Raw genomic sequence first — 24,549 nt, 5'->3', positions numbered from 1 at the left:
CTTCAAACACCAGAAATAGCCACTACAGAAGGAAGTTCTCACTGGGTCTTTGCTCCATGCTCTGGAGAAAAGACAGGAACTTTACAGTCTGCTTTCCAGGACGAGAGAATACCTGAATTCTGCTACTGAAGAGATAGCCATGTTAGTCCAAAGCATCGAACTGATGTCCTGGAGCTGCTGGGTTCTCTCAACCCACTCTCCTAGGGTCACATGAGAGGAGGACAGGATGGGGAGGCCACTCACATCCCAGGGACTTGCTCTCCAGCTGCTGGTTAAGACTTCAAAGCAGCACTTAGAGAATATGGGTCTATTGAGATTGCCAGGGCCCTAAAGAACAAGAAAAGAGTCAATAACTTTTAGAAATTAACTAAGACAATTTCCAGAAGCAGCATTAGGGAACCTGAGAGGAAAGAAAGAGACAGTTCAGGTTGCTTGGAACAGGTAAGCATCACTCAGAGATTGGACTAGAAGGACAGAATGGGTTAGTATACCTTAAATGAAAGTGGACTCCAGGCTTTAGGAAATAGGCAATGGATGCTTTAGCAATGCATGAGGAAAGCCTGCAAACCTGGGAATCAGGGAGAACATTCTTGCAGAAGGGAAAAGAGACACACTGCAGGTGGATGAGAGCCAACTCAGGGTGCAAGGAAAGGAGTGAGAGACAAATTTAAGAGCCAGGGACAAAATGTCCTTAGACTGTCTGTGTCCTTACACTGTTAAATGGGACACAGTAATAGTTGTCCACAGCAAAGGGTTGTCAAAGGGTGACAGCCAAATGTGTGTGATAGTCAACTCTCTATAATGCCATACAACCCTCAGGGATCCAAAGTTTATCACTAAAGGTTTTGAGAGGTGTTTTATAACAAATCCATTTTGATAGTGCAAAAGAATGGAATAGAGTTCAAGTAAATCCAAAAACATTTGGGGCAATAAGGCATTTCACATGAGAGTGGAAAGGATGAATTAGTGAAAATGGTGTTATCACATCGCTTTTGGATCTGTTTGCATAAAAGAAAAAATTTGCATCCCTATATCATAAAATAACATATACAGATGAAATAGATTTGAACATAAAATAAAAATATAGGAGAAAATAATGGAAAATAGTTTTGAACTCTTGAGGTGATGAAGCAAGACATTTTTTAAAAGCATGACACTAAAGTCAGTAAGCAGAAGGGACTGGCATATTTGGAGGGAAAAAATTATAAAACTTGTGACATATAAGAAAACAAACTCGAGACACGACAGAAAACTAAAAATATACTTCCAACCTATATTGGGCAAAGGCTTAATATCCACAATATATAAAAAGATCTTCAATAATAAACTAATGCTGAACAACCCTTTTTTTTTTTTTTTTTTTGAGACAGGGTCTCACTCTGTCACCCAGACTGGAGGGCAATGGCGCGATCTCGGCTCACTGCCACCTCCGCCTCCCAGGCCCAAGCAATTCTCCTGCCTCAGCCTCCCAAGTAGCTGGGATTCAGGTGCACACCACTACCGCCCAGCTAATTTTTGTTTTCAGTAGAGACAGGGTTTCACCATGTTGGCCAGGCTGGTCTTGAACTCCGACCTCAAATGATCCACCCGCCTCAGCCTCCCAAAGTGCTGGGATTACAGGTATGAGCTACAGCGGCCAACGAACACAATTTTTTTTTTTTTTTTTTTTTAAAAAAGCACGAGTATTACTGGAAAATTCAGAGAAGAACTAAAGGGGATCAATAAACATGTGAAAATATGTTAAATTTTCACACTTAACAAAGAAGTGCAAATGAGTTCTTTTTAACTCTATGACAGAAACAACTGGAAATGTTTATAACACCTAGTGTGGCAAGCAGATGAAGAACAGGTCCTCATCTCTATGTTAAAGGAAACTTAACCTCACTGTGGTCATCCAGGACTTCAGGACTTCCCTTTTCACTGGCTCTTCACATATTTAAAAAAGTGAAAAGCAAAAACCACATCTCCAGTCTAATAATAACCATAATTGTGTTTTTAACGTGTAGACACTGTGACCTATTCAATTCTAATTCTAATAACTTATGCACAGAAATGCTCCAACAAGTGAACAAAGACATATACTAGGAGTCAATGTGGCACGCTTATTATAGGAAGAGGGAGAAAATGCAAGAAACTTAACATTTTATCAATAAGTGATTAAAATAAATTCAAGCACATTGATACAATGGAATAACTTTTAAAAATAAGCTGGAATGACACGTTTCTATTACATATATGTGTACTTATTTTTGTTTACATATGTATTTAATATAAAAATATATATAAACAGAAGGATATAGAGCAGAGTGGATATTTCTAGTGAATTATATATTATATATACATATATCTGTACTGTTTAAATGTTTTTACAGAGGGAAAATGTTTTAATTTGAAAAAATACAGACTTTTTCAATAAAACCTTTTTTGACTTATCTCAGAATTTCACAAATTATTTAACACGGTATACTTTTACTGACAGTACACTTATTTAACATCCTGCAGAAAATAAAGTGTTGTAATCAACTATTTAGTTACTACTCTATGCTAGGAATAAATGTTTATTGATAGATCCATTCAGAAACTCTTTTGCCACTATCAAACATTTTTTATTAGACCAACAAACCTTCAATGTGGAGTCCAAAGCAGACTTGGGTGCCTCCCTCTGCTGCATACCAGGCAAAGGGTTCCACATTAGCCAGTACTCTGGATTTGTGGTCACAGTACTGTTCCAGAAAGACATAAACATGGAATTAAATAACTCGGACCACAAAGATGTAATTTCTTCAGGAGACACCTAGAAATAAAGGAATAATTAGGTGAGAGAGAATATTTGAGAAAGACTCCATAAATCAAGTTATTAGGTCCTCTTTCTTCTAAGATCCATCTAAAACTATCATAAGTTTAAAAATAATAATCCACATTTTCTGTTTCTCTGCCATCCCGGTCATCTTGGTCAAGGAATGTGACATGTTTACAGTTTTATTTAAAGCTGTACTAATGAAATTCTATTAACCAGAGTGTACCAGTATTCACATTCAATTTATTAGGGAGGAAGAGTAGAAAATACTCTCACAATATATTTTTGAGCAATTGGGAAATTTTAAGAAGCAAATATTTTCATCTCAGTTAAATGGAAACCAAATGAATACTCCTGTGATAAGAGTTATAATATACCCTCATAATTACTACGAAAGAATATTTAAAATTCTTCCCTTTAAGAGGCAATTCAAAAAAACCTGAGGTTTCCAACATGGAATTTTGAGAATAAATAAAATGTTGTGCAACCAGTTTGTCACAGAAAATCTAATCAACTCATAGTGTAAAGGAGGCTTATGTCTCGTTGTGATTTTTACCTTCTGATGATGCAGCAAGGACCACAGATCTCGAAGCTCTTGAGGTGCAACTGGTGTGTGATAAAGACAAAATGAGATGAGATGACTTATCTCCTCATTTATCTGAGGTTGTTGATTTTTGCTGCATCTGTTCCAAAAATAAAGAGGGAGAGGGTGGAGTATGGACTATGAATGAACTGCTGGAAAGCTGCTACATTAGGGAAAGTGTAACACAAAACTTACAGTACATTTATCTAAAAATGAACAACTCTACTGATAAACTTCCCAGTGACTTTTAAAGTAGAATCAAAACTAGCAAAAAACCTTCAATAAATTTTGGCTCTCCAAAATGGCAAATCACTTCCCTCTGCTTCAGCAACCATCCCCATCAAGTCTGTGGTTTGTTTATGGGTATAGGATACACAGAATAATCAAGAAAAAAAGTTCCCGCATGGTTTACCTTCTGAGACTAGCTTGTGCCATAAAATCAGCTGTCACTTTGTACTGCCACAGCATAGCCAGGTACTCCATTGCAGGCCACAACTGAACACTCCTGGTGAGGTGGATTACAGAGGTCAAGTCTGGATGGGACAGGGAGGAAGCTTCACCATGCTTCTTCTCCAGAAAACCAAGTGAGAGTCCTTTGGCTTTCAGTTCTAAACAGTGAGCATGCACAAAATTCTTCAACTCATCTGGACAAAGAGACAAATGTTGTATTACAGCACAGCGGTCAAGAGTACAGCCTCTAGATTCTCAACAACCTGCTAGGTGACTGCAAGCTTAACTTCAGCTAACCAGAGTTAAGTTCCTTAACCTGAGCTTTGAGATTCTCATCTGTGAAATGGTATTAATACCCACATGATTCTACTGATGGAATTAAAAATATATGTGAAGTGTAGACCTATGCCTGACACTTATTTAAAGGTATATATACTTTACCCCTCACATTACCCAGAAAAGAAAAATCTAAGGGAAAACTTATTAGCTACCAGCAAGAGGATATTTTCAGAGCATCTGTCAGCTAGCCAAGTGCTAGAATATTTTACCTAGGTTGACATCTTCCAAAATATTAGCTCTGAGGATCAATCCCCAGGCTTGCAGGAGACTTTTCTTTAATGTCCATTGAGAAGCAACCACTTGGAGACGATTAAGGTCTTCCTGCCATCCATTCTCCCCAAGGGCAGGCATCTGCTCCCTGATGGCAAGGACTTTGTTAAGGACCTTCAGTTGTGAAAAACACTCCACCACCAGCTTGTCCTGAAACAACAAAACCCACAAGAGCATACTATAGAACACAAATGTGGTTTTCTTTAGTAGCCTATACAGGTCTCAGGATAAACTTATGATATATTCTTAATGTTTCCAGAAAACAAAGGACTTGTTTATTCCTGTTGCTGTCAAGAGATTTTACAGTAGTAATAAAGTTAACTGTCTACCCAGCCTTAAGGGTCTCAGGAATAAGTAAGATGATAATATGTAGCAAATTACTAAACAGGATTCATGGGATAGAGCCTGCCCTCTTGTTATCTGCAGGTTCCGCATCAATTCAACTAATCGTGGGTCAAAAATATTCAGGGGGAGGCGGGGTGCGGTGGTTCACGTCTGTAATCCCAGCACTCTGGGAGGCCAAGGCGCGCGGATCAGGAGGTCAGGAGATCAAGACCATCCTGACTACCATCTTGACTAACACGGTGAAACCTCATCTCTACTAAAAAAAAATACAAAAAATTAGCCAGTCGTGGTGGCGGGCGCCTGTGGTCCCAGCTACTCGGAAGGCTGAGGCAGGAGAGTGGCGTGAACCCGGGAGGCGGAGCATGCAGTGAGCCGAGATCACGCCACTGCACTACAGCCTGGGCAGCAGAGCGAGACTCCGTCTCAAAAAAAAAAACATTCAGGGGGAAAAATGGATGGTTGCGTCTGTACTGAACACGTAAGGACTTTTTAATCTTGTCATTATTACCTAAGCAATCCAGTATAATCACTATTTACACAGCATTTACATTGTGTGAGGTACTGTAATTCAGAGATAATATAAAGTGTACATAAGTTATATACACACGCAACGCCATTTTATATAAGAGTCTTGGGCTTTCCTGGATGTCTGTATCCAAGGAGAATCCTGGAACCAATCACCCGCAGATGCCAAGGGAAAACTGTAAGAGTTAGGCTTTGAAGACAAGGATTAATCTTATACAGGGTCAGTTCCCAAGTTCCAGAAGGACTTCAGAAGAAGTAGTCAATTTCTTTTTATTTACTAAATGCTTCCAGGTATACCTTAAAAGGAAATGGTCGTCCCAGGAACTTCTGCAACTTCTTTACACCAACGAAGCCACCAGTCTGGCTCCCCAGACAATTATGAATATGTTCTGAGACAGTCTGAACTTCTTTGTAGTATCTAAAGGAGAACAAGGGCAGAGGGGAAATAAAGAAAGGGGGAAATGCTAGACAGTAAGAGAAGCCATTAATATTTTCCTTCTTTTTTTTTTTTAATTGTACATTTACCAATATGCCAAGGGAATAAACCAAAATAAAGCAAGAAGCAGCAGTTTTGGTTCCAAATCTTATCCTTAACATCATCTGTCTGTAATCATTGACATTATTACTCTAAATATGAATCTTACTTGTCTTCATAATTCGTCAGAAGTTGGGGGATCTGGTGGACCAGATGTTTTAAAACCCAGTGCCAATGGAGTGCAAGGAGGGCCAGACCTGGGGCATCTACTTTTACTGTGTCGGCTACAGTCCAAAACCGGTCCCGCCACCGCAGAGAACCTAAGATCTAAAAACAAAGTCTCTTAGATAAGATGGCATGAGGAAAGACTAAAAAAAGAAGAAAATATAAAAACAAAGTGAACCAAGACTGCTCAGCAGCATCTCCTGGGAAAAGACACACAACACAGACTATAACTGCTAATCAATGCTCAACTTGCATACACGAAAAGTCTAAGACTGGACTGGAATATATGTAGGAACATTAAGGCAGACAGAGGAGGCTAAAATCTTTTCTGTTAGTATTTATGCTTAGTTATAGCATAAGTTATTAGACAAAATGGAATTGTTGGGTCAAAGTATAGGTCATTTTACAAGAAACTACTAACTGTATTCCAAAGCAGCTGTACCATTTTGTACTCTGACCAGAAGTGCAGAAGAGTTTCAGTTGTTCCATTTCTTTGCCAATACTTGCTGTTAATGATTTTAACTTTAGTTTTAATTTTAATTATATTCTGGTGGATGGTACACCTCACTGTGGTTTCAAGTTACATTTCTTTGATAACTGATGACATTGCAATTTTTAAACTTCTTACTGGTCATTCATATAACTTGCGAGAAGATACTCTATTCAGATGTCTTGCTCATTTTAAAAACTGGGTTGTATTATAGCTAGTTTATGGAATTTATGTGTTTTGTTAGCAGTTTTTCCCAGTATATTCATTTCCTCACAGTATGGTCATAAAGGTATCTATGAAGAATAGAAGTTTTAAATTTTGATGAAATCAATTTTATCAATTTTTTTTTCATTTAGAAAGAATCCTAAAAACTCTTTGCCTATACTTAGATTGTAAAGATCTTCTTCTATGTTTTCTTTTAGCCAGTTCATAGTGTCAGTTCTATTTTTAAAGGTTTCATCCATGTTGAGGTAACTACATATAATGTGAGGTAGGGGTAAATGCTTTTTTTTAGACTGCATCTTGCTCCATTGCCCAGGCTGGAGCACAGTGGCACAATCTCAGCTCACTGCAATCTCTGCCTCCCAGGTTCAAGTCATTCTCCTGCCTCAGTCACCCAAGTAGCTGGGATTACAGGTGCCTGCCACCATACCCAGCTAATTTTTTTGTATTTTTAGTAGAGACGGGGTTTCACCATGTTAGCCAGCCTGGTCTCGAACTCCTGACCTCAGGTGATCCACCCACCTTGGCCTCCCAAAGTACTTGGGATTACAGACATGAGCCGCCATGCCCAACCAGGCTCATTTTACTTTATATGAACATCTAATTCTTCCGCCACCCTTTACTGAATGGACCATTTTTTGCCATTAAATTACCTTTGCATATTTAACAAAAAAACAAAACAAAAATAACTGACCATGTGTGGGAAGGGGGGTGGGGTCTATCTGTGAATCCTCTATTTTGTTTTATTGGTCTAAATGTCTATCCTTAGACAATACCATATGGTTTTGTTTAATACAGGGTTGCACTGCAAATCAGGTAATATGAGTCTCCAACATGGCTCTTTGAATAATGTAGTTTTACAGTAACATTGTTTCTAGATTAGTGATTTCCTACAGTGGTTCCATGAAGTCAAAACTATTTTCATAACATCATGCTATTTGTCATTTTCACTATGATGACATTTACACTAATGGTACAAAAAAAGAAGGACTGACAGGCAAATTATGACTATCTGACAGACACTGCATTGAAAATCAATGATGTGAACCTGTCACTTCAAGAAAAACAATTGAGAGGCCAGGCGCGGTGGTTCACACCTGTAATGCTAGCATTTTAGGAGGCTGAGGCAGGCCGATCATCTGAGGTAAGGAGATCCAGACTAGCCTGGTCAACATGGTGAAACCCTATCTCCACTAAAAATACAAAAAATTAGCTGAGTGTGGTGGCACGAGCCTGTAATCCCAGCTACTCAGGAGGCTGAAGCAGGCGAATCACTTGAAACCAGCAGGCGGAGGTCACAGTGAGCCAAGATAGCACCACTGCACTCCAGCCTGGGCAAGAGTGAAACTCCGTTTCAAAAAAGCGATTGAGAATATGTGTTGCCATGATAAAATCTGAGCTTTTAAGCAAAACTTAGCATTCTGGAAAACTGGCCGGGAACAGTGGATCACGCCTATAATCCAAGCATTTACGGAGGCTGACGCAGGTGGATCACCTGAGGTCAGGAGTTCAAGACCAGCCTGATCAACATGGTGAAGCCCCGTCTTCACTAAAAATACAGAAACTACCCAGATGTGGTGGTGCGTGTCTGTAGTCCCAGCTACTCGGGAGGCTGAGGCAGGAGAATCGCTTGAACCTAAGAGGCAGAGGTGGGCAATGAGCTGAGATCATGCCATTGCATTCCAGCATGGGGGACAGAGCAAGACTCTGTCTCAAAAAAAAAAAAAAAAAAAAAATCTGGAAAACAGAGTTTGATGACTTCCTGGTAACGATTTTTCTGATGAGATTTGTGATTTTTCACAAGCATGACTTTTTATTTATTCATATTGAAGAATGAAATGTGCCAACTCAGTGAACAAATTTTCCAAGTTACCAATGCACATGCTATAAACTAATGCAGGGTCAAAGTCCATCCAAGGTGCAAACTAGGCCAATGATTTTTCTTTTTTTTTTTTTAGACAGAGTATTGCTCTGTCCCCCAGGCTGGAGTGCAATGCACGATCTCGAGTCACTGCAACCTCTGCCTCCTGGGTTCAAGCAATTCTCCTGCCTCCCGAGTAGCTGGGACTACAGGTGCCCGCCACCATGCCTGGCTAATTTTTTGTATTTTTAGTAGAGACGGGGTTTCACCATGTTAGCCAGAATGGTCTCAATCTCCTGACCTCGTGATTTGCCTGCCTCAGCCTCCCAAAGTGCTGGGGCTACAGGTGTGAGCCACTGCACCTGGCCGTGGACAGTTAATTTTAACACGAGAAGTTCACTGATTATTTGCTCAGATTCTCCATTGCTAATAACCCTTACAAAACTATTTGTCGTTTTTGGTGAGCCATCAAATAAAAATATTTGAAATTATATGAAATGGTTACTAAAATACTCCTCCCCTTTCCAACCTCCTAACTATAGGAGGCCAGTTTTTCTTCATAAACTTTATCCCAAACAACATACTATAAGAATCCATCTTCTCACAAGCCAGACATACAGAGACTTGCAGGAATGTAAAACAGTTCCACGTTTCTCAATTTTTATTTTAGAAACTGCTATTTTTTATTGAAAATAAGTTATTCATATTAACATGAAATTCTTTGCTACTGTATTTTGAAGCAAATTTATGGGTTTTTAAATATTTTTCAGATTTAGTTCTTAATATGTGAAAACTGACAGATGTAACATCTTTGAGGTTTCTGAGAACCTTTAAGAGTACAGAGGCAGAGATCAAAAAGTTTAAGACTGGCTGATCTACTTTACTAGACTTACTAGAATAATCTGGATTAAAAACTCCATGTAACCCACATGTAACAATAATGTCTAAGAGGACTTAAGTGGATTAAAAAATAACTGTTACAATCTAACACAGGTGAACAAATAAAAAACTGTAGTAGATCCATGCAATGGAATACTACTCAGCAATAAAGAGGAATGAACGACTGATACATGAAACCACATGGATGCATCTCCAAATCACAATGCTGCGTGAAAGAAGATAAACAAAAACGTATATATACTGCATAATTCCACCTATAGAAAATAAAACTGATCCACAGTAACAGAGAGCAGATCAACAGCTACCTGGTTGTGGGTGGGAGCAGGAAAGAAGACAATACAAAAAGGGAATGAGGAAACTTTTTGGGGTAATGGATATGTTCATCATCTTGACTGTGATAATGGTTTCACAGGTGTATACATGTCAAAACTTACACATTTTAAATACATGCTGTTTATAATATGTAAATTATACCCTGATAGATTTTAAATATGTGTATAGGTATATTTAAAACTGTTAAGAATAAATTTGTTAAATAACATTGGGCATATATCAACACTGAACTTAGTCTTAGCCCTAAGAATCTTTATACCAAGAAACATAAATTTTGTTGTTTAAAATAAAACAAGGTGCAGTTCCTTACCTCATATACAATGGCATCAGACACCATTCCCTGGGAAGACTGTACCCAGAGCAGGACTAGTGCATCACAAAGTTCAAAAAAAGCAGCAAGATTGACCACAATTTCATGGGGCAGAGTGTGATAGCTCTCTGGATCTGAGAGTCAACATAAATGAGAACATTTCATCAGATTTAAAATAATCTCTAGACATTTTCCAAATAAATTGTAATCTACAACTTAAATGTTATTCCCAGTACAAAGGTCAATTTTGAAAGAGCAAAAGCAAATTCTTTGCCTAATACAGGTTGTGTGTCTCTTATCTGAAATGCTAAGAATCAGAAGTCTTTCAGATTTTGATTTTTTTTTTTTTTTGATTTTGGAATCTTTGCATATACATAATGAGGTATCTTGGGGATATACATAGTTCAAACTTTCTATTTTACAATATTTTTAATAATTTTATGCATGAAATAAAGTTTGGACTGTATTTTGACCATGGCTCATCATATGAGGTCAGGTATAAAATTTTCCATTTGTGGCATCATGTCAGTGCTCAAAAAGTTCCCAATTTTGGAGCATTTCAGATTTCAAAATTTTCATATTAGGGATGTTCAATCTGTATTATTAAACTTGGCAAATGAGGCATGTATACCTACAGATGTAAATAATGTCTCACTGAAAAATGCAGATTGTAAAGAAAAAAATGTATATTTTATACAAGTATTTAAGTATAAAATGAAAACTAAGTACTTATCTTTAGATGCATAGTTAACACCAATAGATATGAGAAAATATAAATGAAACTATTACTAACACTAGCTGATGTAAATATCAACTTTTTCAATTTTTATACTTTAATAGTTTCAATTTTTTCCAACAAGCACAACTATCTTTTCAATTAACAAAAAATAAAGATGGGAGAAATGCTCCCTTCTATAATAAATGCTTATGAATATGCACTTTTTCAGCCGATAGACCTAGTTTTCAAGTGGCTCTGTTACTTGCTAAAGATGTGACCTTGAGCATCTCCATGTCTCCCTGTCCTCACTAATAACATGGGGACGTATATCACAGGTGGCTATAAAAAGTAAATGAGATCAAGGACACATAAAAAGCATTTAGCTAAGCACCTGGCACAAAGTAAGTGCTGAGTAAATGTTAGCCATTACTATTGAGTAAGGGGACATGTTTAAAATCAGGTCAACAGATTAAAAGGAACCAGTAAACAACAGCAGCTGCTGAATATGCCTCAACTTCAGCAACATTATGCAATAAGATACTTAATTAGAGAACACAAAAGGTTCTTACCTTGATGGAATTCAAAGGACATTCTCAAAACACTATCTCTTAGCTTTTTGCTACCAACAGAAACCAAATTTGCTTCAGTAAAAACCCGTTTTTCCCGATCAAGATATATGATTGTCCTAGAATGAGATTCAAAAAACATAACAAATAGTTATCGGTTAATAACATTTTCAATCATATCCTCTATTTGCTGGCACACTTGGAACATCAGGGTCCTTCACCCTGCCATTCCTCTCCTGCATCTGCAAATCTTGGACTAAAGAGATGGGAGATGAAAGTGGCAACTACTAAGGTGAAAGGAAAGAAAATCGATGGATGGAGAAAGTTGGGTCTAGGCAGACTGCCAGGCCTTGGTCTGCCACGATCTGACAAACTGCACTGTGAACTCTTCAAAGTGGCCATGGTAGAAATGGAGGAGTTGGGGGAGTAGCGGAGTAGGGGCTGGTAGCTTGCAAGGCAACCTCTGAGGTACACACTATACTTGTGGATTCACTTTGAAAATTACGTAAATTCATATGTGAGTGTGTACATAAGTATGGAGGTGTTATTATGTCTCCAACATTTGAGGACAGGAAATGATGTGGACAGAGAGATGGCTGAGGAAGAGACAAGTAAAAACAAGTAGGTGAAAATGGGAGGAGCTGCTAGGAATTAAACAAAAACCAGGCTGGGCACAGTGGCTCACACCTATAATCCCGGCACTTTGGGAGAATGAGGCAGGTGGATCACTTGAGCTCAGAAGACCAGTCTGGGCAACATGGCAAAACCTTGTCTCTACAAAAAAGTACAAAAATTAGCCAGGTGTGGTGGTGATGTGTACCTGTAGTCCCAGCTACTTGGGAGGCTGAGGTGGGAGGATGGCTTAAGCCCAGGAGGCAGAAGTTGCAGTGATCCAAGATTATGCCACTGCACTCCAGCCTCAGTAACAGAGCTAGACCCTATCTCAAAAGCAAAACAAAAACAGAAAACAGTAGAAATATGATTATCATACGATAAAGGCAATCATGTCCAACACCCCACAACTTCTCAGGTTCACAAAATTCAACACACATAAGCTATTTGACAGATTCTTAGGAAAGGTATAATCTGAGAAGCAGTGAGGCAAACAGTGCCCAGAGCAGCAGGTTTCACTTACTTGTTTGCAGCTGATTCTAAAAGGGCAAAGAGCTGGTCAGGCTGGTCCGTTTGTGGGTCAAAGTCCATCAAATTTCTAATCATGTCCAGAGCCTGCATATTCCATCGGGGGTCCAGAGGGATCACAAATTCATCTAGTTTAAAAACAGAACAAAACAAAAATCAGAAATATTGGAGGTAAATTCCTTGCCTGGGAAGTTTCAGTTGAATATTTTTATTGCTTTACTTTGAGCACATTGAATCCTGATGGGGAAGAGGTTGAACCAGTAAACACCATGAGTTTCATCCCATAATACTAGAACAGCAGGGTTTAATAGCTTTTACACTCTTTCTTTTCCAAATGCAAAGTATCTGTATGTACTGAAAGTTCATCCCAATGCAGGATATAAAGGTAATCCCTACTAGAACACAACATTCCAACCAATGAATTCACTTCCTGATATCACACTAATCCACGGGCTAAATTACACAGTGGTCACCATTAGCTTAAAAAAAAAATTACGTACATGGCAGAAAATGAATGAATACACCTGTTTTCATTAAGAAAACAAGGCAATTTTTTAAAACTTAAAAACAATTTCTCTATAATCAGAGTGTGCCTGCTGCTGTGGCTGCTGCTGCCCCACAATCCTCTGGCTCACATCTGACACAACTTCTGTGAAGCAGCAGGAGGAGACTGACACTCTCCAGAAGTTGTGAAAACCCAAGGAAGGAAGGCAAGACACAAAAAGGGTAATATTAAGTTGAAGGTGGCTGTCAGGACGGTTCAGTGGAGCACTTTAAGTTTTAAAAGCATCCACCATATAGTAGACTACCCAGACTACCCAGAACATACTGTGAACAGCAGGTACATTAAGGAGGGAACCCATATTCCAACGCTCAGTAAGATAAAAAGCTTACAAAACAGAAAAGGACAGTTAGAGTTAATGTGTTCCAACAGACAAGTGATGCCTGCTGAAAATGAAAGCTGCTACTGTAGAACTGTGTTTGTAAAAGTTACAATCCTCTCATAGTGGAAAGCCATGACTTAGTTCAGCCACAACTTGACTAGCAAAATATTTTTCTCTATTGTTTGATTTCTTCCCATTCACCCCATGATCTTTAGTGCACATAAAGGAATTATTTAACACAAAAGCATCATGTATATTTTTTTCTAAACCAAATGGCCAGTGGTATATTTTGATCATCATCAAATGAAGATGGAGGTAGAAAATTTTAAATCTGGTGTTGTGAAAATGCCCATTTTCCTAATTAATGCTTGTGTCAATCAAGTTAATATTACACTGTTCTAGGAAATGTTTATTCTCTCACTCGTTATTTTAAAAAGATAAATCTTGAATACTTCCTTTGATCAGATACCTTAGATGTCTATTTCTGTCATCACTATGGTTTTATAACTTTGTCATCAAAGCTTTCTCAGAGACACAGTCTGGCTCTGTTGCCCAGGCTAGAATGCAGTCAGTGGCACTATCACAGCTCACTGCAGCCTCAAACTCCTGGACTTAAGCAATCCTCCTATCTCAACTTCCCAAGTAGCTGGACCACAGGACCACAGGTACAAGCCACCGCATCTATCATTAAAGTTTTATATTTTCTTAAACGACCCTGTTTAACTTTCCTTTAAGTCAAATATCTCATGGTTTGAAACTCTTCCTACTAACAATACTGATAGACAACACAAAGTTAAGGGTGGAAGGGACCTCAGAGAAATAAGAGCTTAATTCCCCTAGTTTCTAAACACAGGCAGAAACAGTAAATGATGAGCCAAAAATCTACCAAGCCAGTTTGTGGCAGAGTTGGTACCATGGCCCAGTGTTCCAACTCCTAGATTCTTTTCACTCCATGGCGTATCATCAGCCTCCTTCAGAAGCTGGAAGATAAATGGATAGTTTCAGGCCAGGCATGGTGGCTCAAGCCTCTAGTCCCAGCACTTTGGGAGGCCAAAGCAAGACGATCATTGGAGGCCAGGGCAACTTAGTGAGACCCTGTCCCATTGGGGGGTGGGGAAAAAGGTAGTTTCAAAAAAAAAAAAAAAAAGAGGGAAAATTTGCTTCTGCATATCATGAGTCTTCTAAAAACTACTGTTATGTTGAGACCTCTTTTCCCCATAAACTCAAAAGATAAGTTTCCAAAACAGTGCTGAGAGCTAGAAATCAAAAGCGCATACCTGTCGTATTTGGTTGTAATATTTTGAAAACATTACTGACTGCACCTGAGAGGGAATGTGAGTAAAAATTCCTGAGAGATGCAGCACTGGCTTCCAAATGAATCTGTATGGACTCTGTGGAGGAAGGAGAAACCAGTGTTAGACTCTAAGGCAGTGCTATCCAACTGAACATTCTGCAGTGATGAAAATGTTCTACAGCTGCATAGAATAACCACTAGTTATATATGAGGACTTGAAATGTGGCCAGTGCAACTAAAGGACTGGATTTTTGATTTTTTTAAATCTACATTTACATTTTAGTCGCTCTCTGTGGCTGGCTAGTGGCTATCATATAGGACAACAGAGACAAAAATATTTATAAAAATTCTCTACACATATTTAGACAGATGACCACATGTGTTACAAAATATTATAAATATCCATTGGTTTATCGACAAATTCTCATGAAGTAGAAAGGCTCATGTAAACTCAATTACTTAATCTCCACCAACAAATTCCATGTTCCATACTTTACAATTCAAGCAATGTTGTTATTGTTGCTTTGTCCTCTCTTAAAATGAAAGAACTACAAAGAAAGTACAGGTAGCTCTCCGTATCTGAGGGTTCCACATCTGTGGAATTCAACCAACTACAGATCAAAAATATTCAAAAATTAAAAAAAAAAAAACAAAAAATAAAAATACAACAAAAATAATATAAATTTTGACACAACATACTACAACTATTTACATAGCATTTACATTGTATTAGGTATTATAAGTAATCCAGAGATGATTTAATGCATACAGGGGGATGTGTGTAGGGTATATGAAAATACTATCCCATTTCATATAGGGGGACTTAGCGTCCACGTATGTTGGTGTCCCTGGGTGGGTGGGGGAGGGAGAGTCCTTGTATCAATCCCCCACAGATACCAAGGGACAACTCCAAGTGGGACAACATGGAGCACTGGAACTAAAATAAGATTAGAATCTTATATACTTTTAGAAGAAATGCATTTATCAAAACTAATACCTTTCCCAGATAGAATGGTTCTGCAGCAGCAGTACAGCACAAAAAGCAGATGTTCAAAACTAAAAAGTAAAATAATACAGTATGCTTTCCTTTTGAATTTGTTAGGAAGGTGAATATGTCCTGAAATGCTAAGGATAACATGGAAACAAAAGTTTATCTTGTGACACATCTATAGGCAGACTTGCTCCTCAACAGTAATGCTAGGCCACAAATTTCTTCCTAGGAGATCTCCCAACTGTAATTTTAACAGTGTAGTCACAGATTAACACAGCTGCTGAGGCACTTAAATAGCATAAATGTATATAAATCACATCACTGGACAAATTAAGCTGTTCTACTCACCAAGCCCCTGCGGTATATTCTTGGCTAAATGATAAAGCCATTTAACTCTGAGCATCCAATCCTGGTTGGTTGCTCTTTCTATGAGCAATTTAACAGCCATGGCCAAAACATCTGGTTCATCGATCCAGTAAGTATTCACTTCGACTGCATTGAATTTCAGGTTCTCAGGGCTGGAGGACTGCATAATTTTCTCTAAGTCTTGCAAGGTAAGAGGCTGACTCCTGAAATTCATTTAAATGAACAAACTCAGTACTAGAATAACCTTTTATTTCACATTCCAAATAACTGAGAAAACCCCTTTCACAAATATTGGATCAAAGGTAAGAGAGAAAAGGTGAGTCTCCCACAGAGGAAGAAAGGTAAAACACACCTAATAAATAATAAATAGTGAGCGATATCACAATGAACAATAAAACTATGACAGCTGCATAATAAATGGTCACAGAATGCTCCAGTTAAATATATTGTGTCCTGACCATTTCCAGCAAAAACAAAAACCAGCCAAGAAACCAGAGACACAAGCTGAAGGCTCCACTGACCTTGTCCAGCTGCTGGTTTTCATGCTCATCCTGTTGAGACAATATGCTAAGATCTGTCCATCACTTCGGACTGTGGACAGGTGAGAATCTTCAGTAGCAAAGAGAGCTGAGGGCACAGAATCTGGCCACAGTCCCATGCCAAGAATGGAGTCTCCCCAGGTTTCATGTGCTCGCAGAGAAGAAACATGTTTCTCCAGTAAAGCCTGTACAAGCTGGCAGGAGACAAAAACACAATACAGTGGTACCAACATAAAAGTGATATTCGCCAAAAAACAGCTAAGTAATAATACTCCATGTGACTACCTCACAACAACCTGTAATATACTCTTCAATGAAAAACACAAGTTAAATTCTACTTTTCCTGATGACATGTAAGTTTCAAAAAAAAAAAAAAAGGAATATTTATAGTCAAGCTATTTTCCAGAGAAGTACCTGGATACCAGATCTCTATTAAAGCAAACTGTGGTGGTCAACTCTCTCAGGTCACTGGGTTGCCACCTTTAAAATTTCCTTGTACTGAATAATGTACGGTATTACAACTTAGAAACATTCTGCAATACTTCATAGTACCTTCCGGTTTGCTGGTGAATGCTGGGAACAGACATATACTTCCCAGCATGCTTCAGAAAAGGCTCTGTCTAAACTCAGCCCTCGCTGCAGGTACTGGACAATTAGTATGGCTGTCCGGATTAGAGTTGATACAGAAGATGTTGGAGAACCTATTAAAAAAAAAATGCCATCTATAAACAATAGTCTTTAAAATCTCCAATGAAAATGGATAAATTCTGTCCTTCTATCAAACCTCCTTCCACTCAGCCCCACCCAAATACTTACTTTACAAAACCTTCTAATCTAAGTAGACTCTAGAGCCCCCCAGGGCACAATGGACCTGTAGGAACCTTTGTATTCCTATCTCCCCTGTTTCTCTCTGGCTGTTTGCAGTTTATTATGGAGGACTCATTTATAGATGTGATAAAGCCTGGTCACATATATCCTTAATCTAATGCTGACACACAATGAAGGTGGCAAGTTGAGTGTAACCTCATAAAAGACCATGGGATTTGAAATCCAACAGACCTATTTGCAAATTCCAGCTGTTATTATTAACTGATAAATTACTCAAACTCTGAGTCTTTTCTCGAAAATGAAAACATATGCCTTGCAGAACTAATGTAAAGATTAAATAAACAATCTGCATGGTACCTAACACAGAGTAGTTAACCAACAAGCAATACTCCATTTATTATCTCGCTCCTTTTTGTGTAATTGAATATTTAGAAAAAGTAACACCTGTCTGCTTTAAATAACTCAGTTTCCTCTTTATTCCAACTTCAAGAGGCTGTTGATGACCCTGGAGGAATGATGGGCAAACTTCATAAACCTCAGTGCGTAAAGCAGAATTACTCAAGGGTTAGCCTCTGCTTACTCGCATCAGAATGACATAGGAAGCGTCTTTCAGATACTGATTTCTGTGCCTCGCCCTGCCCTGCTAAACCCAACCTCTTGGGGTGTCTAGAAATCCACATTTTTAACAAGTTTTCCTGATAATTTCTGTATACATTAAATGTAAGAAATCTTTGACTAGCAGTCCAATGGAATAACATAAATTTCTTGAAGACTAAAACTCTGCAAAGGCCCAAAAGTCAAGCACCTCACCTACAACAGTGCTCCGGGTCTGTGTGTGTAGAGCCAAGAGGATGTCACATACACTGTTCCCCACCAATCCAAGGCTGTGCAGCAGAACTTTCAAATCCAGGTTGTCTGGGGTGCTCACATCCCCTTCCCCTGAAATGTAGATTTCGAGTCCACGATTCCTCATAGCTCGGGATATATCTCCATGAACAGGATCCATCGAGAGGAAAAGTCTAGAAAAATAGCAATTCAAAGAAAAAAACTATTTTAAATCCCAGTGCAACCAAAGGTGTAGCTCAGCATAAGTCAGTGAGGGCAAATCCTACGTGGCTCATTGTCAAAGAATTCACATCAAGGATCTTTTATTTCCAGTATGCATCAATATAGCAAAAGATTTTCTCTAAAACTACTTTCCTAAGGAACTGTGTATGATATATATCCAGTGTACCTTTAGTATTGAGAACTCTAAAAATTTAACCTTCAGATATTCCCCAAAGTAGGCTGTACTAATTCATTATTTTAACTCAACCTATAGACGGCAGAACAGGAAGCAAGTGTAGTCTCCTGAAACAACTGGCTTCATATATTGAATGCCCATCAACATCTTCATCTAGTTATCTGACACTTCTCATTTATGTCTGAAAGTAAACAGCTGATTCCCTGTAGACCCTCCCCAAATTAAACCTGCTCCTTTCTCAATGAATGGCAACCCTTTCTCAATGAATGTCAACCCCATTTACCCAGTTACTCAAGCCAAAAACATAGGTGTCATCCTTGATTCTTCTTTTCTCAACCCACATGTCCGTCAGCAAATCAACTCATCAGACCACCCTCATCTAAGCCACTGTGATGTGTTGCCTAAATTACTGCAAAAGGATTGTGACTGGTATCTCTGCTTCCCACCTTTGTCACCAATGCAAGGCAAGGACCTTGCTCCTCTTGTTTATGCTATGTTCCCACAGCCCAGCAGTGCCTGGCAAATAGTAAAGCCTCAGTAAGCATTTGTTAAGTGAATTAATAAATGGGTGAACTTCCCCATGATTCAGTTTATAAATAAAATATAGAAGCAAGTCCTACTGAACATCTACCTCTGCTACTGAGGCTATTAGATTCTGAGGCAGAAATATAAGAGATATAAATACCTGAAATTGGGATTTGGTGTTATCGTGGGAGTGGATCCATCTATCATTCCTCTCTCACTAATAGTGAGGACACCTCCAGGTTCAAGCAAAGCATTCAAACGATCCAACACTGATGGGCTGCAGAGACAGAATTCAGATGGTGGATAGGTTAACATGCTGCATTGACTCTTCTTTCCTTCCATGCACGGGGCTCCAAATGCTTTTGACTCACATTTCCTTTTGGCACAATCACTCACCCAGATACAATAGTGATCTCTCCAAAGTAGATTCCCCATTGATTTCCCTTCTCACTTCCCTAGGCACATACCCCAGGGCCTTATACACAGTAAAACATAAGATATTTTTGAATAAATGAAATTAAAGATAATGATAAGTTCCTTGCACTACAACCTTTTCACTTTTTCCTTTCCTGCCCCCCTTCCCTCCACATTATCAAATCCATTTAAGGTGGCTGGATTTCAATTTGTAACATTCAGATAAATGCTCCATGAAGAAATAGCCATCATCTAACTTGTAGTAGCTTCTATGTTAACTGTATATGTACAATAGTTTCACACTTGCCTTACTGTAAGATCAAGAATGATACGTGGTTGAATCGCTGTGTCACTGATGGCCATTTAATAAATGCCTGCCCTATGTCAGACCCTGCATTAGAAAACACTGCACTGAAGAAACCCTAACAAAAGACTTCTGATATTAAAAGGCCTAACTCAAAGGACATTGCCAGAAGTAATCCAATTTTGTTAGCCTTTGGTTCAGCTCAAAATTATCATACAGAGCTGAAATCTTACAGCTATCTGATGACAAACTACAACTGTTCACCATAGGGAGAAGTCTACAGACTATGGCTGAGGGTGCCTACATAATTAAGAAAAATAGTAGCTTCAAAATACCAGCACTTCTATCTGGGTTTCTACTTTGACAAGCATATCCCAAATTTCAAGCTGGACCACTGATGATTAGGCGTAAGGTTCTTACTTGCAGAAGTTAACATTGTCCATCAGAAGCCAGTCTCCAGACTTTAGGGCCTGAACCAACATGCTGTCAACCCATTCAAATGTGCCATGGCTACGGCCACTGGCTGACTGTGTAAGCTTCACACCAAAGCTTCGGAACTCTTCAACAAGTTTGGCAAACTCTGAAATATCACAGGGAAGAATCACCATCCACAGCACTTAACTTCAAACCAAGAATTAAGTTTATGAAAAGGAAGCTTAATACTTCTAGCCGAGGTTTTTAAGATTTCATAATAGAATAAATAGAAGAATGTTTTGCTTCTGTTTATACACAGATAAGAAAGTTAAGTTTAAGACAGAAAATACTTCTTAATGGTTCTCTGTATTAATAGCCAATCACGGTTGACTATAGGGTGATAGAGGTGGCAAATGATTTTTCTGTATTATGGTTTCTCAAATGGCAAAAGGAGGATGTTTCCCACCTATCAGTGCATTTATACTAAATGAAAGTGCTATAACTTCACACAGTGCAAACTGCGCTTCCTTTATAATGAGCATATCATATGATTATAGTAATAACTGGTAATTACTAGACAAATGCTTTATAGTTTATATAGCCCTTCCCTGGAAAATTGTCAAATGATCTTTTTGGTTAGAAACTGTTTTATGACTATTTTTCATATCACAAGGTAATACACATTGGATTTCTACTTCGAAAGATGAGGGAGTAACAAGGTTTAGACTTAATATACCATAGCCCAACCACTTGCTAACTGTAAAACTGTAGGCAAGTAACTTCTACTTGCCTACACTCACATGAACACTCACATCCTCATCTATTAGATGTAGATAATCCTTCCTATAATGCAGTGTTGTCACGGTGATTAAAAGTACATATATTCAGTATAGTGTTTACAACAGAAATTCTTAACTCAATAATGAGTTTTACAATACCCATTTAAAAATACATGACACATGACTCCATCAGATATCTCTGATGATTAGAGTGAATGAGTAAAGGATTTCAAGTTCAAATGGCAGGCTTAAAGTGAGAAATGACGGATCAACAATGAAGGAAGTAAATGAGTGGCCCACCGCCACAGATAAACGTTTGCTGGCCTAGAAGTGGGATGTCTGATTTCTTCAGCCATAAGGAATCAACACTTTGTAATCAGTTACAAGCAGGCTTTGGAAATAAAGAAAGACAAGCATAGTGACAGACACAACCTATGGGCCTTTAGGTTGAATCCTCCCTAAGAGCATGCTCACCACCACTCTGAAAGTGGCACGACAAAATCAGAGAAGTTTCCATGTTAATTGAATGGCATACAGAATGATGTATTTCCTCCATCTCCACACAAATGAATAAACACATCCTATGAATTCAGACTCCTATTCTTCAGTTTAAAATGCTCTATTTCCTGAGAAATTATGAGTAAAAAAATAGCCAATAACAATAAAAGTTTTACATGCTGTTTTATCATTATAGGTGATTACACACAAAATAAACCACAAAGCATAGTAACCAATTTTTTTTCCAATTTGATTTTTCATGATCAACTATTCTGAATACTTTACCTCAGCTTCATTTTACTTTCTGGGCCAAACTTTCCCACAAGTTCTGATCGTTAATAAGTATTAAATTAATACAAAACGTTTGTAAATCTGTTACGTGTAAATGGACACAATATAAGCAATGATAAATGCCTGATACAGAGATCCAAATATACATACCTGCCTTCGAGTATGAGTTGATTTTATTGTTGAGTCGCTGCATAAGCAATAACACTGCTTCCAGTTTGTTGACAATCTCCATCGTGATAGCTTTACCACCTTCTCCAAGACACTTAGGCTTGTATGTCAGAAGGAAATGACTCCAGGCTCGCAGCACTACTTCTGCATCATCAGCACTGATAAGGAGGCTATCCCTTAACAGTGCCCTTACAGTAGCCTCCACCTTCTCTAGCAGCTGCCTCCAAGGTCGTATAAGATCAACCTGTAATTTCCAGAGGACACGAACTCATCATAGGGTCAGAGAATACCCTACGGTCAGAGTTGGTCACCACCAACTCAGAACACCCTCAGTCAGATCACGGGGTTTATTACGCTTTGCCAAAAAATATGAAGGCAGACTGGTTACCTGCTCAAATCCACCCAGCAGCTCAGTAGTATCCATTGCACTGTTCATAGCCATGATCTTTAATGTGTGGCCAGTAAGGTGTGCCAGAAGCTGGACCAGGCTGGTCTTGCCCACAGAGGCTGGTCCGACCAGGATGACCATCCAGCTCATTTGCACACACTTCATGATTGACTCCAGGGGCTGGAATGACTGGTGCAGGAGCAACAGGGGATGGCGGGACGGGTGAGGAACACAGCTCCCACGGGAAAGGACCGAGTAGCCCAACTGAAAAGACATGCCAGTGAGATTTCATAAGCGTGCCTGGTAGTGGGAGCAGAAGAAACCATTAAAAAAAAGTCAAAGGATAAAGGATTATTCTAGTCTCCTTACCTGAACATCATAGGGAGTGATACGAAATAGTCTGGTTCCCATGTATGGGTTGGAATTTGAACCAAACACATCCTTGAATACAGCAATGACCTAAAGGAAGAATACAATGCAATAAAAACACAAATCACTCCACCTAATTCTTAGGCAAACTTGCTAGAAAACAAGCACAGTGATAAGAGTCACCATTCTAAAAACACTGGCCACAATTCCCTTATCCTTTTGAATTTTCTCTTATAAAAAGGATCGAATGCATTTATTTAATTCTTTGGAATGAAAGTAAATTTGAGATTGAGAACATAGCAGTCATATTCCAAACTATCTGAGATTCCAGTGAGAATGCACCATCAATTAAACTGAAGCCATGGACGCTGTAATATCGAAATCTAGAGACAAAAAAGACCTGTTTGCTTTCATCATTGAAGATACTACCTAAAAAGAAGATAGAACGGTAATACAAAGATTATAAAGAAAAACGGCCACTCAATAACCATCTCCTATGTACCAAATACTGTATTAAGTACTTTGGTAGATTATTTCTGATCTTTATACCCATGCAAAATAGTTATCATGTCCATTTTATATAGATAACAGCACTCACAAGAGTTATAGAATTTGCCCATGGTTAGTGACCAATTTTAAATCTAAGCTAGTCAGCCTCCAAAAACATGTTATACCTCCAAACATTTATGTAGATACGAAAACCAAATTTATTCCTCTAACCAATTATTTACATTGTTATCCTTTCGTTAGCAGTAATGCTATTAGAAAATGTTCCGTTAACTCTCTTTGATTTTGGATCTCTAAAAAATCTAAGAGTAATGGTGGAGGGGGATAGAGGTATATAAAAAACCTTAATTTAGCCCATAAAAGTAGGGAAAATTAGAGCCAGAAAAAAAAAAGCATACAAAATAGTATTTCTAAAAAGCATCAATACTCATATAATTGAATACTGCAATGAAGTTAGAAAATAAAAATAATATAGATAAAATAATAATCAGTGTCAAACAATGGACTGTGAGACTAAAAGCAGCATAGGAAAGTGTTCCTGTCACCTACCTATGAGTCCAGGTGATATATGATCTCATGTTCCACACTAAAGCATATAACCTCCAACCCCTGATGTTCTACAAGAGGATTAAAATTACAAATATTGCTACTGGGGAGGCTGAGGTAGGAGAATCACTTGAATCGAGGTTACAGTGAGCCAAGATCACGCCATTGTACTCTAGCCTGGGTGACAGACCAAGACTCTGTCTCAAAAAAAATTCCCAATCTAGCTTTTCAGTTTAGCTTTATAAAATCAAAATTCAATTCAACTGGACTCTTCTAGCTTTTACAGACTTTATCCTTCTATGATATTATTTTTCTTGACCTTGTCTCCCCCGCTAGAAAACACCTATAAGGTCCATTACAATAACCGTGAATCGGAAGAGTGATGGAAAACTTCCACATACCACAGTGACCCAGCACCTGACGAATCATTCATTCAACAACTGGCACATGTTTTGGTCATAATATACTATAATAAGTGGATGAAGAAATTAAAATACTAGCTGATTATGTGAATTATATATCAATAAAGCTATTAAAAACTACTAAGACTTTCTCCTAATCGAATGATTGAAAGTCACCTACATATGATAAATGAGTTATGTGTAATTAGTTTCTGAATACCACACTAAAGAAGATCTGGGTGGCTGGGAAC

The 24,549-nt window shown here is 38.4% G+C and overlaps 1 protein-coding gene across 3 annotated transcripts in view; it reads right to left on the bottom strand.

Moving 5' to 3' along the window:
* The window catches only part of MDN1 (midasin AAA ATPase 1), a 184,685-nt gene that overhangs the window by 53,772 nt on the left and 106,364 nt on the right, over positions 1-24,549 (bottom strand). For 2 of the 3 annotated variants that reach the window (XM_015449074.3, XM_015449075.3), the window contains exons 41-60: positions 22,845-22,934; positions 22,476-22,739; positions 22,070-22,331; positions 20,358-20,517; positions 19,380-19,496; positions 18,262-18,470; positions 17,176-17,324; positions 16,606-16,817; positions 16,067-16,287; positions 14,711-14,824; positions 12,545-12,677; positions 11,413-11,528; positions 10,126-10,259; positions 5,954-6,111; positions 5,607-5,727; positions 4,379-4,589; positions 3,793-4,024; positions 3,354-3,480; positions 2,624-2,794; positions 113-327 (exon numbers count right to left, since the gene is read on the bottom strand). In XM_015449074.3, coding sequence (XP_015304560.3) covers positions 113-327; positions 2,624-2,794; positions 3,354-3,480; positions 3,793-4,024; positions 4,379-4,589; positions 5,607-5,727; positions 5,954-6,111; positions 10,126-10,259; positions 11,413-11,528; positions 12,545-12,677; positions 14,711-14,824; positions 16,067-16,287; positions 16,606-16,817; positions 17,176-17,324; positions 18,262-18,470; positions 19,380-19,496; positions 20,358-20,517; positions 22,070-22,331; positions 22,476-22,739; positions 22,845-22,934 — 3,416 coding nt within the window. Of the gene's footprint in view, positions 1-112; positions 328-2,623; positions 2,795-3,353; positions 3,481-3,792; positions 4,025-4,378; positions 4,590-5,606; positions 5,728-5,953; positions 6,112-10,125; positions 10,260-11,412; positions 11,529-12,544; positions 12,678-14,710; positions 14,825-16,066; positions 16,288-16,605; positions 16,818-17,175; positions 17,325-18,261; positions 18,471-19,379; positions 19,497-20,357; positions 20,518-22,069; positions 22,332-22,475; positions 22,740-22,844; positions 22,937-24,549 lie in introns of all 3 variants that reach the window. The other variant, XM_074037463.1, reaches the window with a different exon arrangement.

The sequence above is a fragment of the Macaca fascicularis genome, chromosome 4 (genome assembly GCF_037993035.2).
Source record: "Macaca fascicularis isolate 582-1 chromosome 4, T2T-MFA8v1.1".
NCBI lineage: Eukaryota > Metazoa > Chordata > Mammalia > Primates > Cercopithecidae > Macaca > Macaca fascicularis.
The sequence above is the reverse complement of the archived record's forward strand: the minus strand, read 5'-3'. Positions and strand labels throughout refer to the sequence as shown.